Consider the following 16027-nt stretch of genomic DNA (forward strand, 5'->3'; position numbering starts at 1 on the left):
GCTCAGTGACGTGAAGAGATGGGCCAGAGGACTTAGCTGGGATATGGCAGAGCCAGGCCAGAAGTCTTGTTCTACATAACTCCAATGCTATCTTTTGTCCCAACCCTGAACTATGTCCTCTCTGGGGTGGCCCAGAGAGAGTCCCCTTTCTCCTCCCAAGCAATGGCCAGGCTGAGATGGTATTGGGTTGTGGGGCCCAGAGGCGGCTTGCAAGGATAGGCACACTCATACACATGTTTGTGGTTTATTACACGCAGCAATGTCCAGCTAAACAGATGGGAGGTGAGGTGTGGAGGCGGAGCTGGTGGCTAGGACCCTTGTCAGAGGTGGGAAAGCCTCTCCTCTGAGTGTAGGCGGCTCAGTGCAGGTGGAGGACCAGCCCAGAAGTTGGTTTCATCAGCACAACTCATCAGAACTGTTTTGGCAGCTGTCCAGAGTCCTACCAGGCTGCAGACTTGGGACCAATGAGACTGAATGCCCTGAGCCGGAGGCCCATGTCATCAGGCCTGCAAGGTGCCCTCACATTCATGCCCTGGACAGAGGTAGGAACAGAAACCCAGAACTCTCTGACTTACACAGATGGGAGTCACAAGACTCTCTGCAGCTGGACGCCATGTCCTAGTGATCAAGGGACTTGGTGAAGACTTGGCATAGGCTGGCTGCCTGAGGTCCACTGACTTGGACCACTGGTGAGAGACCAACCCACTTGGGGGTGCTTCCCATAGCTCCCGGTGTTTAGCTGCAAGTGTGGGTCAGAGTCTTGTTCAGCCTTAGTGCTTCCAGGGCGTGGGAGGCGGGGGCCTGGGCAGCTGAGTCTGGAGATGGGAGAGGCCAGAGCGGCTACCCTCAAGCCCTGGGCTTTGTGGGCAGGATGGGGTGCTGGGGCTCTGGAGCGTTGCGGGACAGCCTCTGCAGGGCAGTGGGTAACTGCGAGTCTCAGCTAATCAGGTGATTGAAGCCTAGCCAACATGTTCCCAGCCTCACCAGAGCCAGACAACATCACTGTCATCCCCTCCCCAGGAAAGCCACATGCGGCCGTTGCTCCTCCTGCATTGTCTGTCTCATCCATGTTCCTGCCAGTGACAGAGGCTCATCCATCTGGGGCTGAGCTGGGCACACTCTCTAATGTGAAAAGGCCACAGGTGGCCACATCCCATGAAGAGGATCAATATATTACTGTTTTGTTTTTACAAAAATTAAAAATGTCCACATGGATCTGTACAGGTTGTGAGCTGGGTGCTGGGGTCACTGGAAGAGGAGGGAAAGACAAGGGTGAGGAGTGGAGTGAGGCTAAGAGGCTACCCCTTGCCTGGGCCACCCTTTCTGGTACCTCCTGAATAGGTTCTGCCTGGACTCCCTCTTCCAGGCTCCTGATCTCTGTTCCCTTTCAGTGGTACAGTTTGGACAGTATCCCAACAAGCACCAGTGGCCAGGCCCAGACTGAGCCCACAAAGTTTAACAGAGCTGGTCAGGCACAGTCCCCCAGGACCATAGCCTCAAGCCATGGACTAGCATAGCCAAAGCTAGATTGTGCTGGGGACACCTGGCTGTTCCAGCTACTGGGCAGGGAGCTGCAGACACCCAGAAGTCCGTGTGATGGCACCAGCCCCTGGGACCCACATGACTACCCACACTTCCCTCTCCTCTGAGCCTGATTCATTGAAACTCTACCCTGCAAGATACCTTATGCCAGCAGCCGGGCACCGGCAGCCCATCGGGGCCCTGAAAAGGAAGAAAGCGTCAGTCACTGGACAAGGGCTGGTCCTGTTTTCTATACCCCAGCCCACACACTGTAAAGTGGAGAGGGGATGTGGTCTGAGGATCTGCCACGTGAGCCTGCTATACCCCACTGAGGCAGGGCCCAAGTGAAGAGCTTGCCTCCTCCTGTCCACCTGGGTAGCCAGTTCAGTGACATGATGGCCCCTCCCTGCACTTGCCCAGAGAATGTCCCAAAGTGCTTTGTTGGAGTCTTTACTCCTTTGGGACACCTGTTTGGTGGGCAGAGATAGACACTGTGCAGTAATGGGCTTCACACCAGATAGTTGCTGGCCAGGAGGCAGCTTGAGGCTAGCCCTGCTGAGGGGCTGCATGGCTTCCTGCCTGGTGGCCGACCCAGTGGGTCTGGCCCTCACTGCAGGGTCTAGGAGCTGTCAGTCTTGGGGAGCCATGTCTCCACAAGTGTCTCAGACAGTCCTGCACCCTGTGTTTGGGGTCTGAACAGAGACTGGGGGAGGCGGGGTGTCAAAGTGGTCAGGGTGGGAACTGGACATGGGACACAGTAGCTGTCTGGGGGCACCAGCAATGCCCCCTCAGCCATCAGACCCAGCAGGAGGACGGGTGGCCTTGGGCAGCATTGTGGTGGGGGGTTAGAGAAGGACAAGGTCTGATCCTTCAGCCTAGAGTCCTTGGGGGACACAAGGGTAGAAAACACTTCACTCTGTTCCAAGGCACACAGCATAGGCCTCAAACCCACTGGTGTACCCCCTCAGGGTAATATGCCTGGGATGCATGTCAGGGTGGGGCAGGAGGGACAGATGGAAGGAGAAGTGAGGGAGAAGTGGGCACAGGCAGCCCCGCCGAGCATAGCCCAGCCCAGCCCAGCACAGCACACAGCAGGCAGATACTGTACCGCAGGACAGGGCCTACCGCCCCACGGCAGACCCTGCGAGCCCGGTGCCCCTCGTTTGCCTCTGCATTTGGGATTCTCCTGTTTCAAAGACAAGGGCCTACTGATGTGGAGGAAAGTCCTGGCCTAGGGCTTAGAGCTGCATGGTTGAGCCACCCCTTCTCCTGCTGTCTCAGGCACTAGTTTCTTATGTTTACAATTCTGCTCTTCAGGTCTTTTTCCCACTTAATCCTCAGAACCACCTGGGAGATGTGGATTACCACTTCCATTTTATGGATGAGGAGACTGAGGAATGACTTCTTGTCAGGCCCCTGGCCCTGGCCCTCTTGGGGTTCTCCCTGCTGGTGGCCCCTCGCCATAGCCCTCACTCAGTGGTCTGTTTTGTACGTTTGGTAAACATTCTTTGGTAAACAAGTGGACTTGTTTTTTTCATCTTTGTTGTGCCCCTCTAGAAGAGTGGGCCGGAAGCCCTGCCTGCCTGCCTGGAAAAGGGACTGATTGTGGTCACTGAGTCTGCTGGGTCACCAAGGCCTGTTGTGAAAGAACAAGAAAGGAGAAAGGTTCTGTGGTGGAGGGAAATGGCAAGAGAAGGCAGGGGCGAGAGTGGGACTACCCTAGACTAGAAAAGGATTCCTCTGGGAAGGAAGGGAAGCAAAGAAGGGGAGGGAGAGACACCTTGAGAAGGAAGGACAAGGAAACTGAGTTTCAGCCCAATCTTGCCTCAAGCCCAGAGTCAGGCCGAGGCTATGGCCCCAGGTGAGGCAGGGCTGAGTGGAGGCATTGGGAGCGGGCAGTGGTAGTAGTTTTCTCTGATCCCTCCCCATCACTGCTGGCTCCCCTTCCCAAGGCCTAACCCCTCCCAGGAACCCTGATGTGTCCTAATACCATGGTGAGCTCCCTCATCTCAGAGTCTAGCCCCTCATCACTTCCCACCCCCCAAGATCGCTCAGGTCGGGTGCCTTGCCCTGAGTGAAGTAGAGGCAGTAACCCTGGCCAGCAGACCATGGGGGGAGGGGACCTGAGAAGGGGGTGGCAAGACCTGAGTTTAGAGAGCAAATACAATTTTGGTTGGCCTTGGCTGTAGGTGGCACTGCCCTTGGTTAGGCCCCTTCCCACTCCAACACTTACCACAGGACATGGCTGATCCAGGCCAGGTGGTCCCGGCTCCCCCTTCTGGCCCTTTACTCCTTTCCGGCCAGGGACCCCTCGCTCCCCCTGCACAAGACAGGAGATGGAGGATGGTCAAGGCTATTAGGCTTCAGGCCCCTTCAGCACCTCAGAGAGATGGCCCCAGTGCCCATAGTCACCCATGCCCTGCTGCCCTTGGGCTGGGCCTCTACTGGCCCCCTCCTTCCCACTTGCTTCCACTTTTCCTGGCCTGCTTCAGCCTACTTCCTCCCCCCTTCCCTACTTCAGCTCCCCTACCTCCATTCCTCTGCCCTTACCTCCTTCCCCATCCCATTTCTACCCTGGGCCACTTCCTCTCCCCTACCCCACCTCTTCTTCCTTGCCCCACCTTCTCTCCACGCTCACTTCGGTCACCTTTCTCTCCTCTGGGTCCAGGGAAACCCTGACAAAAGAATTAAAAGTTAAATTGGAAAACAAGGTTTGCTTTCTGTTAACCTGTCCATCTTGCTCCTCTCCCATCCACTGCCCCTTCCTGCTTATCTAGTCATGGTACCATGTGACTAGCCTCAACTCTTAGGTGACCTGTTGGCTGGGTAGAGACCATGGTAGAGGCATGTAGGACACCATACTGCTCCCTCCAAAGTAGAACACTTCAGTCTCTGGTTGGAGGCCCACGGGTGGAGCTGCCAGCAAAGGACTTTCTCTCAACTCATAGCCAGACCAGCCAACCTGGCTCAGACTTGGTGGAGGACAAAGACCCAGGAAACCCATGGAGTTTATGGCACCAGCCTGAGCAGATGTGAAATGGTGGCCTCTGTTCTTTGCCCTTGGCTCAGTCTTTTGTATATCCACCCACCCATCCGTTCATCAGTCCATACATTTAACCAACATTACTAAGCAGCCACTAGGAGCTGAGTTGTGGGTTGGCCACTGAGGCAGATAAATGGATCAGGTGTGCTTTTCTGGCTGGTCTATCCAGGTGTAGGGGTTAGGGTAAGCTTCTGAGTGGAGTCCCCCTTTCAGCTGGGCCAAGTGAAATGAGTGGGCATAGCTCTGAGAGGGCACCCTGAGCTATGGCCACATCCATAGGGCATGGAGTCTCTCTAGCTCCTTCCCCACAACTTCACAGGATTCAAAGCCTGAACTGGATCAGCATGGTCTTTGTCCCCTGCCCCTTCTCATCAATGGAACATAGTCCTTCCAGTCATAAACCCAGGGTAGGTTCCTTGTCTGCAGTTGCTCTCCAAGGTAACATTCTTTCCTTAAAGTCTAGGGTGGACACCACAGTACTGCATCTAGTCACAGTTTCTGTCAAAATAGCAACTTGAGTTTCCTGAGTTCCACCTTCCCTTCTCATAAGCCACTGGCTCTACCCACAACTCCAGGGTTGAGCAAATGATCAGGCCCAACCAATCAGAGTGCTGTATTCCTACATCCCCATGACTGGCTCTGGAGTTGACTTAACCTGGGCCAGTGAGAGGAGAGATTTTTTTCTAGAATAGTAGAAAGTGAGGCAAATAATCTTTCTCCTTGAGGGAATGAATTGTTGGGCCTAGAGGCTCAGGACTTTAGTCTTAGGGACATCTAGGTCAACTGACAACATATTCTACATCGTATTTTGGTGAGTATTGACTGGGGTCTTAAAAGCTTGTGAGTGGCCATCTAAGGTGCAACTATTGGTCTCTTTCCGTCCAGAGCAAAGAAGAGTGAAGAGAATCAAAGACATATGGAAACAACGGTCCAAGGGACTGATGGATCATGGGAACCTCAGTCTATGAAACTCTGAGACCAGAAGAACTAGATGGTGCATATTCAAAATAATAAAAAAGACTAGGCTTACTGATGTGATAGAGATTGGTGGAACCCTTGAGACTATGGCTTTTAGACACCTTTTAGGCCTGGAACAAAACTCACCCCCATGGCTCAACTTTCAGCCACACAATCCAAACCAAAAAAACCAAACTCACTGCCGTCGAGTCGAAACCAATGCATAGTGACCCCTCCTTGGGTTTCTGAGGTGGTATCTCTATGGAAGTAGATTTCCCAATCTTCCTTCTGAGGAGTGGCTGGTGGGTTTGAACCACCAGCCTTCTGGTTAGCAATCAAATGCCTTAACCACTATGCCACCAGAGCTCCCAGCCACATAATAGACAGGCCTATAAGGTGAACAATAACACTAGGGATGTATGAACTCCCTAGAAAAACCAACTGTACAAGATCAAAAGGGCAGCAATTGCCCAGGGATGAAGCTCAGAAGGCAGGAGGGATAGGAAAGAAGGAGGAATTGCATTGTGGGGATTTCAATCAATGTCACAAATCAAAATGGGTATGAATTGTTGAATGGAAAATGAATTTGCTCTGCAAATTTTCACCCAAATCACACTAAAAAATTAAAAAACAAAAACCCATAATGGAAGTAACATCCACAAAACAGAGGAAGCAGAAACAAGAGAGGTGAGTTGCTGGGTTCTGGTGACACAGTTGGGCTATATGCTTCACCGCCAGACTTTTCACTTAAGGGTCAGTTTAAGCCAGTTTAAATTTTATTTTCCATCACGTAACCAAAGGAGGTCTGGTGGCACAGTGCTTAAGGCATTTAACTGCTACCCAGAAAGCTGGTGGTTCAAACTCACCAGCCACTCTGAGGAAGGAAGACTGGGAAATCTACTTCCATAAAGATTTACTGCCTCGGAAACCCAAAGGGGGTCACTATCAGTCAGATTCCAGTCGATGGCAGTGAGTTTTTTTTTTTTTTTTTTTAATCACGTAACCAAAGAAGACTTGATCCAATCAACATTGGGCTATTACTTCCCCTCCTGTCCTCCCCCATATTGCCCTAGCTGCTACCTCATCATCTCTCACCAGGTTACCGCAACAGCTTTCCTCCACTTCCCCCTACCTTCCTGCCTCAACTCATCGTCCATCAGCTATTGACACACCCACCTATCCATTTATCTATCATCTATTCCATCCATTTATCAATTCATCCATCCATCATCCTTCTCTCCCCTTCATCCATTCATTTATCCGTCTATCCATGCATCTATATAGCATCTACTCTTGGCCTTGCGTAGCAATTGGCATTTGAGACACAGGGAATCAGTCAGTTGCAGTGTCAGCTGTGGGGAAGGGGTCACACATGTACCAGCCAGATCTGGTTACTGTATGAGCCCATGGGGGTAGAAATCACATACAGGAAGGACCCGATCATGGTGAACGATGAGACACTTACATCCAGTCCTGGTTCCCCAGGTCTGCCCTGAGGAGAGACAAAGAGAGGTTATAGGAGATCTGTGTAGGTTGGGGTGCTGGGAGCATAGCTGTTGGTAAGTTCAGCTCTGTGAGTGGTCACAGACATGGGGGCAAATGGGGGCAAGAGAGAACTACACGCCAGGCAGATATTGACAAAGAGCAGGATGGTCGTGATGTCCACAGAGCCTAAACTCCAGCTCAGCAAAGTGCAGGGGCTGAGTATGATACTGTGAGCATGTAGCTACAATGGCTGGGGGTGGGGTGGGGTAGGTCATGAGGGTGGCTACCTTCTCTCCTTTGGTTCCTGGAAGTCCAATGAGGCCAGGTGGGCCAATTGGACCCTGGATGGAAAAGGAAAGGGTGGGTCAAGAGGCATGAAATTAACAGGAATTAGCCCTTTACAATAAACAGGGCTCATTACACTCACAGGCAGGCCTCCAGGGCCTCTCTCGCCCAATGCGCCCTTCTCTCCCTTTGCTCCATCCAAGCCCTGCAAGTGAAGGGGGAAGTCAGTTAGGGGAAAGAGGGCAGCAGACAGCAGGACAGGAGAGCTGGGGGGCTGGTGGAGCTGGCGAGGTTTACTCCTCATCCCAACTACTCAGAGAGGGGTTTCATAACATGGCTTCCTCAGTAATCTTGTGTGGTGGCTAAGATCCCATTCACCCCACAGGTAAAGAAAGGGAGGCCAAAGCACAAGCACACAGCTGCCTTCTCTAAACATGATCTGGGGTGGCCTTGGGACAAGACAGAAGCAGAAACAGCACATCTGGCTAGACAGAATGCATGGCCCTGCTCAGATCTGTGACTCTGAGTCCCTGTCTCTGAGCTGGGGAAGCAGAGATGGGTTTGCCCCATAGGTAGACAGGACATCAGTCAGCATGAACAGTGGTAGGGCCAGCTGGCCTCTCCTCTGTTTCTGCCTCTTCTGAACAGGGCATATGGGCGGACTGCACTTGTGGCTTTAAGAACAAGGGACATGGCATCATGCTGTGCACAGCAGATCCAAGACTTCATGCTTGGTCCATGCAGTTGAGAGACAGATGTGGGGTTAGGGGTGATGACAAGGAAGGGAGAGTTACAGAGAAAGATGAAGGAGTGCACCCAGGAGGCAAGACATTGAGAGAGGGAGGGTGAAGGGCAGGCTGGGCCTTGAAGCAGAGCAAGAGGGAGAGTGTGAGAGAGCAGGGCCTGCAGGGTAGGGCTGTGTCCAGAAAGTGATGCTTCAGGAGATTCGGCAAGTTTAGTCCCTGGGGAGATGTAGGCTGGGCTGGCCCAGCCTACTTTGCGTTACCAAGGCTTTCTGACAAGACTCTAGCTGTTTGTCTGTAGTGGGTGTGGGGCCTTTTGCCCAATCCCCAGTACTCACCTTAGAACCTTGGATTCCCTGAATGCCCTGAAGGAGGTGGAGAGACCGGGTCAGAAGGTCATTCTGGCTGGGTCCAGAGCCTGGCCTCAGGTCCCGCCCATGTGGCAAGTGCCCACATGCCCTTCCTGCCCATGGACCTTGTCTCCAGGGCCTCCCAACTCAGACCCGGGCTCTGCCCTCTTTGCCCAATGTGTGTTCCCCGTCCCCAGGAGTCCAGTCTACTCCTTGGTCACAGCTCTGGGCCCTGTGTCCACCATTCTCTTTGTATCCCGGTTGCTTCAAGACAAACAGTTCTTACCATGGGACCTGGGGGCCCAGGCGGCCCAGGGGGCCCTGGCTCCACTATGATCTGGGCCTAGGAAGGGTCAGAAATAGGTTAGTCACCCACTGGCCTGTCACCGATCACACCCTTGAGTGCATCAGATGTGGGAGGAGCACCCAGGATGAGAAGCAGTGGACATGGGCCTCTGCCTGCCCTGGGAGAGGCCTGTCCTATTGGGGGTCTGGGATCTGCCTGTAGCCTGTAAGCTCTGGGGTGAAGGACACAGCCTGAGGCTCCCTCACTTCCTTTCCCTGCTGCCTTGGGTATGGTAAGGCCAGGTGACTCCTCAGGGTTCCAAGATCCAGGGGCCCCAGAGGTCTGGGTAGGGCAGTGGGAGACACCCTGACCCCAGTGCCCTTCCCCCTTACCAGGCTCTCCTGTAGGGACGCTGGCTCTCCCTTCTCCCCCTTGGGGCCGTCGACACCCTACAGGACAAAGTGGCCTGTGACCTTTTATGTCCATCACCAAAATCACTGTCCACAGTGCTCACTGACCTTCCCTCCCTCCTCCCCATTAGACTTCTGGGCAGCAGGATTACTTTTGTCTTTTGCAGACTGAAAACATTTTTCCTAAAATCTAGGTGAACACCCTGGGTGCTGAGCACAGTGGCTATTTAGAGAGCACATTAAACCAAAAAACCAAACCAAATCACTGCTATTGAATTGATTTTGATCCACAGTGACCCTCATTGGGTTTCCGAGGCAGTGAATCTTCACTGGAGTGGCTGGTGGGTTTGAACTGCCAGTCTTTTGGTTGTTGTTGTTATGTGCCATCAAGTTGGACCTGACTCATAGAGACCCCTTCTTGGGTTTCTGAGACAGTATCACTACGGAAGTAGATTGCCCCATCTTCCTTCTGAGGAGTGGCTGGTGGGTTTGAACCTCCAGCCTTCTGGTTAGCAGTCAAGTGCCTTAGCCACTATGCTACCAGAGCTCCCGTCTTTTGGTTAGCAGTCAAATATCTGCACCACCAGAGCTCCTTTAGGGAGGGAGCACATTAGCAACTTATTAACTTGTCTGCCTGTGGTGCAGGGACAGCCAGGGGCTCTGGAAACAGATCTAGGTTCAATCCTTGGCCCCACCTCTCTGTCCGAGTGGCCCTGGGAGGGGGAGTCTTGACTCCATGCCACACTGAGTGGATATAAGTGATGGGCGGCCAGTGGCTATTTAAAACCTGACAGCTGCTCCCACTCAGTCACAACAATGGTGTTGTGCCTGGTCTTGTACCATATACCCAACTGATCGTTGATATTCATGAGTCCATTGTTGCAGCCACTGTGTATTTTGAGTGCCTTCTAACCCAAGGAGCTTCTCTTCTAGCACCATATCAGACAATATTCTGTCGGCTGATTTTCAGAAGGAGATTGTCAGGTCTTTCTTCCTAGCCTGACTTACTCTGGAAGCTCTGCTGAAACCTGTCCCCCATGGGTGACCCTGCTGGTATTTGAAATACTGGTGGCATAGCTTCCAGCATCACAAAACCAAAAAAAGCCAAACTCACTGCCATCGAGTCAGGTCCAGCTCATAGCAACCCTTCCTTGGGTTTCTGAGGTGGTATCACTAGGGAAGTAGATTGCCCACCTTCCTTCTGAGGAGTGGCTGGTGGGTTTGAACTGCCAGCTTTCTGGTTAGCAGTCAAATACTTTAGGTACTACACCAACAGAGCTCCCAGCATCACAGTAGCATGAAAGTCACTGCAGTACAACAAATTGTCTGATGCGTGGTGGGCCACAACAATAGCAACAATAAAAATCACAACAATGATAGTGGATAGTCATTGTGTACCAGGTGCCATTTTTAACCTAGTCCAATTTCCACTCATGGAAGTAGGAAATTGTCACTCCCATTTTAGAGGTGAGGAAACTGAGGGCCAAGGAGGTTATGTCACTTGTCCAGGGTTCCTTGTCCAGGATGGAGCTGGATGCAAGCTCAGGCAGTTTAGGTCTGAGCACACAGGCTGACAATCTGGCCAGGCTGGCCCTCTTATTTCACCTCTATGGGATCCCCATGGGGGTAGCTGGTAGGCTTTTTGACAGTTGAGGAAAAGGAGGCTCAGAATGGGGATAACCTGCCCTGGGCCACCTGTGAGCTAGAGCAGTGCTAGCCAGGGGCCCAGAGCTTCCAGTCAAAGGCCCAGTGTCTTTGGGTTGTGCCACGTGCTGGAGCTGGCGAGGTCTCTGGAACTACCCAACCTGCACGCTGGCTCGCCCCACAGCCTCCAGCTGCCTCCCTGTGGCAGACACACATGTATCTGTCTTGGGACTTCCCCCCCATCTACATGTGAAGTTTTAGTACAGGGGACCCAGACCAGTACATACCGGGAGGCCGGATAGGCCCATCTCGCCTGCTTCCCCTTTGGGTCCAGTCAGCCCAGGCTCTCCTGGATCTCCTTTTGGTCCTTTGGGACCCTGAGAACCACAAGAGCAAGGGGTCAGTGGGGCTTAGTAGGCATTCTCCCTTTGCACCCTGGAGGGCCCCCAGAGCTGAGTCTCTGTCAGGTCAGCCAGACCCCCATTGCCTCCTTGGGAGTCTAGCTGGCTGGAACCTTGGCCAAATGTACCAGGGGGCTGGATGGAAATGGATATGTGTGCCCCATCCCTGCCTCACTGCATGGGGCATAGGGGACTGGGGCAGCCAGCATGGGGGCACTCCTGGGGCTCAAGTCTGATTTCCCATCTCAGGAGACAGCATTGGGGGCCTCCAAGCCCCACATGTACCCTCTCTCCCACCAGCCATTGAACCCTTTCACTCAGCCAATTATTTAATAGCCACCATGTGCTATGCATTAGGGACCAATTGCTGTCAAGTGACACCTGGGGACACTCTCAGTTCCATGTAGGATTCTACCCACACATATCATTATAATCACAACAACAGCAAGAGCTAACATTTGTAGAATATTTGCTGATGTGTACCAGGTACCACGACAAGTGTTCTACACACATGGGATTACTTAGTCCTCATAAGCACCTCCCACCCTGGAGGAGGAGCCTGAAGCGGCAAGACAGTGAGTTTATGTCCAAGTACATGTCCAAGGCTAGGAGGCCGGACCAGGGTGTACCCACAGGTGGTCTGGCTGCAGACTCCATGTTTTTACCCCAAGGCTCTGTGCTCTCTCCCACTGGGGCATACACACACACACACACACACACACACTGTTCGCCGTAGGCACTAGCACCACCCCAGGAAGCAGAGGCCCAGACACCTTCTCTCCATCGATTCCAGGGGCTCCAGGCAGTCCAAGTTCTCCCTAGAAGGAAACAGACAGGAAGAGGAGCACGGTCTGCTTGGCCCTGAAAGGGATTTGTGGCCTGGGGTATGGGCCAGTGTTTCCTCCTTACTCCCTCAACGGCACACCATCCCTGGGCTGGGTCAGTGGGCAGAAGTGGCATCCCTGGAATTGGACCTCCAGGGAGGTGCCCACTGGTGCAGAGTACTATGCTGGCACTAGCCACTCGCCACCCTCCACTTCACCAGCTGCCCTTAGGGCAGGTGGAGTCCACAGGAGTATTCTGTGGGCTGGCACAGCACAGATTAGGGACCTGAGGCTTGAGGGTTAAATGACTTGCTCCAGGCCACACAGCATGGGAATGAGGGGCAAGGGCCAGATCTCACCTGACTTCCAAGTCTAGGCTCTTTCTCCTGAGAAAAGTGGCCAGAGAACGGATGAATGGGTTGGCCAATAGGCATGACAATGTCACTCTATAGGACTGCTGTGTTGTCACAAGGGGCTGTTTATGGGGTTAAACATGCGAATATGGCTTTCCAGGGAATAGCCAGGGCCCAGGAAGAGAGCACTCAGCTTGGTTAGGAAGGAGCAGGCATTCTGAGGCCCCAGAAGTCAAGCCATTTACACCAGGAGAGAGAAGTAGAGGGAACATAGAAGAGAGGGGAGAGGAAACAAGGTGCATGGAGACATAGCTGCATAGGCACTGACCTTAGCTCCAGGGATCCCTGGTGACCCTGGGGGCCCCTGTGGCCCAGGAGGACCCTGTGTGTGGAAGTCAAGCTGGTTGGTGCTGAGGCAGGGCCTACCATCACTGCTGGTCACCCCTCCACCCTGGGGCCAAGTCCCTGCTCAGCTGGGCTGCAGCAGGATCCCAAGGCCCTGGCAGCCACATCTCCCTCAGGTCAGGTCACACTGCATGTCTGCTTGGTCTGGTCTTGTCTTGTGCGAGGGCAGAGAGGCAGCCATAGGCTGAGAAACTACAACATGTGCTGCCTGTATAGGGCCCGGTCTTTCTGCACTCAGAGCCAGTCTGTCCCAGATATAGATTTCTTCAGAGCACTCCCCTGCTCAAGAGCCTATGATGGCTCCCCATTGCTCTCAAAGCAAGCTAAAATCCTCATCTGGCTAGATAAAAATCTTATCCCCATCAGGTACTCTCTCTGCCTCTCTCGGAGCCTCTGACCACTCCTGTGCCACCCCAGCTGGTCCCAGCGTTCCTGTCTCACTGGTAGGAGAGGAGGGCTTCCCTGTCCCAAGTCTGACTCCACTCTCAAGCCCGCCTCTGACCAGGCTTCCTGCAGTTCATCATCACCCCTACTCAGTACTCCTCCCTCCTCTCCCCCAGAATGGCCCTGCATCCCCCTGATACTCAGCCCCTAACTCATGCCCTTCTTAAGACTGCACCCCTGCCAGGCCCCAGCCTGCAAGCTCTAGAACTCTCTCTTCTCATCAACTTGCCTCCCTTCATGTTGGCATTTCCACAGAGATGTACCTGGCTTCACTGTTCATCTACCCCTCCAGGCCCAGGCCCAGGCCCAGCTCCCACCTCCCTGGTGGCCTCCTTACTCAGCTCTCCCCCTTGCCCACTGCTACTCACCTCCCACACCATTCCCTAGATAGTCTTCCACCAATACCATTTTCTTTTTTAAAGTATTACTCCCTTGCTTAAGAACCAACTATGACTCCTCACTGCCCATCATTCCAGTCTGGCATCCATCATCTGTGCCTCTGCCTCCTTTGTATGCACAGAGTTCCTCTTGCATGGCTCCCAGCTGCCTGGACACACCATGCACTGTGTGTGCACTTGGGACCATACTATACCACATAGGACTTGGCAGGTTATAGTTGCTGTCGACTTGTACTCCTCTGTGGCCTTGGGGAGAAAGCTGGGATTGAAGCTCAAGGGAAGCCCAAGCAAGTGCCCCATCTGTTCTCTGAGAGGTGCCCCTGCCTCAACACAGTTCCCTTCCTTGGAATCCATGAGCAGCTGGCACCAATATCTTCACTGGGGATGGGGCCTGAGTTCGCAAGTTGCTGGGCAGGGTCAAAGGCCACACAATTCCGGGGCTCCTGGAGCACTCTCATGCATGCCTCAACAGTCACTAGAAGACACAGGAAGTCCCTGGGGATGCCCTACTGGGCCTGGAGACTAGGGATGGCCCTAGGGTTACATTTCTCTCTGCCATGGCCTGGGTGGCTCAGCCCTCATAGCCTTTGTGGGTCTCACACCACACTAACTTCCTGCTGCCCAGTGCTGCCATAACAGGCACCTTGAGAACTTGAGTGTTTATGCTACGCTGCCCCCTGTGCCTGTGTAAAGAAGTGAAGGATTAATACACAGAATAAATCTTCAGTCCCTAAGGAAATAACCATGCAGGAGCTCTGGTGGCATAGTGAGGAACTAATTCACAAATCATATCCCAGGGACTCTACCTTAAGGGCATCCAAGATTCTGCCATCATAGTCAATCACCACCGTGTCTCCCTGCTCACCCTTGAGGCCTGGTGGACCCTGAGGCAGGAAGAAAGGCAAGAGTTTCAGGGAAGAGCTATGTTGGTGTGGTAGCAGGCAGCCTGTTTCTGTCTCCATGCCCATAGAGAGGCTGACAGGGAAGGCCCCACACTCTTGAGCACTTGTGTGTGGCCACCGATGTGTGCCTGACTCAGGGGCCTGGAGGACACCTCTCACATTCCTTCTTGGCACTTGTTCCCAGACTCACTGATAAAATGCCCCCTGGGGTCAGGCAGGTGGTGGGCCTGGTGCCAATTGGGGAAGACATTGCACCCCACCTGCTCTGGGGGACTGGTTGTGATTTGCTTTCATGTGGGAATTCAAACTCACTGAGACCTGACCCTCGAGTTTCAAATGAAACTAGAAACCTCATTTTTATGCAAAGTTCTTCAGATTTTTAAATGGTGACAAAACCCCCCATAAAAACCTTCCAAAACATCGTGTAGGCCCAAAAAGCCATGTGCAGGCTGGATCTTGCCCTGTTGTTGTTGTTGTTGTTATGTGCCGTCGAGTTGGCCCCGACTCATAGCGACCCCTCCTTGGGTTTCCGAGGCAGTATCACTACGGAAGTAGGATTGCCCAACCTTCCTTCCGAGGAGTGGCTGGTGGGTTTGAACCGCCAGCCTTCTGGTTAGCAGTCAAGTGCTTTAGCCACTATGCTACCAGAGCTCCCACAACCTCTGGTAGAGGCTGCACAAATGGCATACAAACATCCCCATCATTTTTTTTTTGGTTTGGTTTTAGAGAAGAGGAATTTATTGTCTCATAGTTTTGGAGGCTAGGAGTCCAAAGCAGGATATTGGCTCTATGACAGAGTCCTTTTCTTGTCAGTAGCCCTATAGTTCCTTGGCACCCATTCTTCTTGGCTACCAGTGGGCATCCACCCAGACACTGTAGGCCCGGGTGTGGGCTCACTGGTGGCTGGCCTAGCCCTTCCCTTCTAAACCTCACTTCAAAGTGAGAGGTTGTGAGTGGTATGGTTCCAGCCCCTTGAGCAGGGTGGACAGACCTAGGCTTAAGTGCCACCTGCCAGCTACCCACCTGCTCACTCCTGGCCTGCATGGAATTGGGAAGTTTATAGCAACTCCCAGACTCAGTGTCTAGTCTAACTCTTGGCTGCCTGTATAACCAGACTGTATCCTTAGAGCCATTTTTTGGAGGCAGAAACTAAGGGTCTGGGAACACGAGGGTAGATGACTATTCAAGGTAACAGCTGGGAATAGGATTCAAGATGCCAACCGAAAGGCACATTAACCAAGCCAAAACCCACACCTGCAGCCATCGATTCCAATTCATAGTGTCCCCTTGCGACAGAGCAGAACAACTCTATAGGGTTTCTTGGCTGTTAGTGTTATGGAAGAAGATCACCAGGTCTTTCTTCTGCAGCACTGCTAGCTGAGTGGGCTCAATTTACCAATCTCCAGGCTATTAGCTGGTAGCAAAGTGTGCTACCCAGGGATCTTAAAGGTGTATTAACAGGGGCTGGTTAGAAATGATCTGAGACCAGGAGTTCCGGCAAGATGGCGGACTAGGCAGAAGGATTGCACAGACCCTCTTCAACAAAGAAAAGGGAAACCAATTAACACAGACACAG

At 52.9% G+C, this 16027-nt stretch overlaps 1 protein-coding gene across 1 annotated transcript in view; it reads right to left on the reverse strand.

The window, feature by feature from the left end:
• Positions 1-846: 846 nt before the first annotated feature.
• Positions 847-16027, reverse strand: part of COL23A1 (collagen type XXIII alpha 1 chain) — a 625256-nt gene continuing 610075 nt past the window's right edge. The window contains exons 16-29 of the mRNA XM_007952985.1: positions 14356-14433; positions 12631-12684; positions 11899-11943; positions 11012-11101; positions 9063-9119; positions 8671-8727; positions 8373-8399; positions 7434-7496; positions 7294-7347; positions 6987-7013; positions 4143-4196; positions 3755-3841; positions 1684-1722; positions 847-909 (exon numbers count right to left, since the gene is read on the reverse strand). Of these exons, the coding sequence (XP_007951176.1) occupies positions 847-909; positions 1684-1722; positions 3755-3841; positions 4143-4196; positions 6987-7013; positions 7294-7347; positions 7434-7496; positions 8373-8399; positions 8671-8727; positions 9063-9119; positions 11012-11101; positions 11899-11943; positions 12631-12684; positions 14356-14433 (795 nt within the window). The remainder of the gene's footprint in view (positions 910-1683; positions 1723-3754; positions 3842-4142; positions 4197-6986; positions 7014-7293; positions 7348-7433; positions 7497-8372; positions 8400-8670; positions 8728-9062; positions 9120-11011; positions 11102-11898; positions 11944-12630; positions 12685-14355; positions 14434-16027) is intronic.

This window comes from Orycteropus afer, unplaced genomic scaffold (genome assembly GCF_000298275.1).
Source record: "Orycteropus afer afer isolate SDZICR_OR568_19922 unplaced genomic scaffold, OryAfe1.0 scaffold00366, whole genome shotgun sequence".
In the NCBI taxonomy this organism is placed as follows: Eukaryota; Metazoa; Chordata; class Mammalia; order Tubulidentata; family Orycteropodidae; genus Orycteropus; species Orycteropus afer.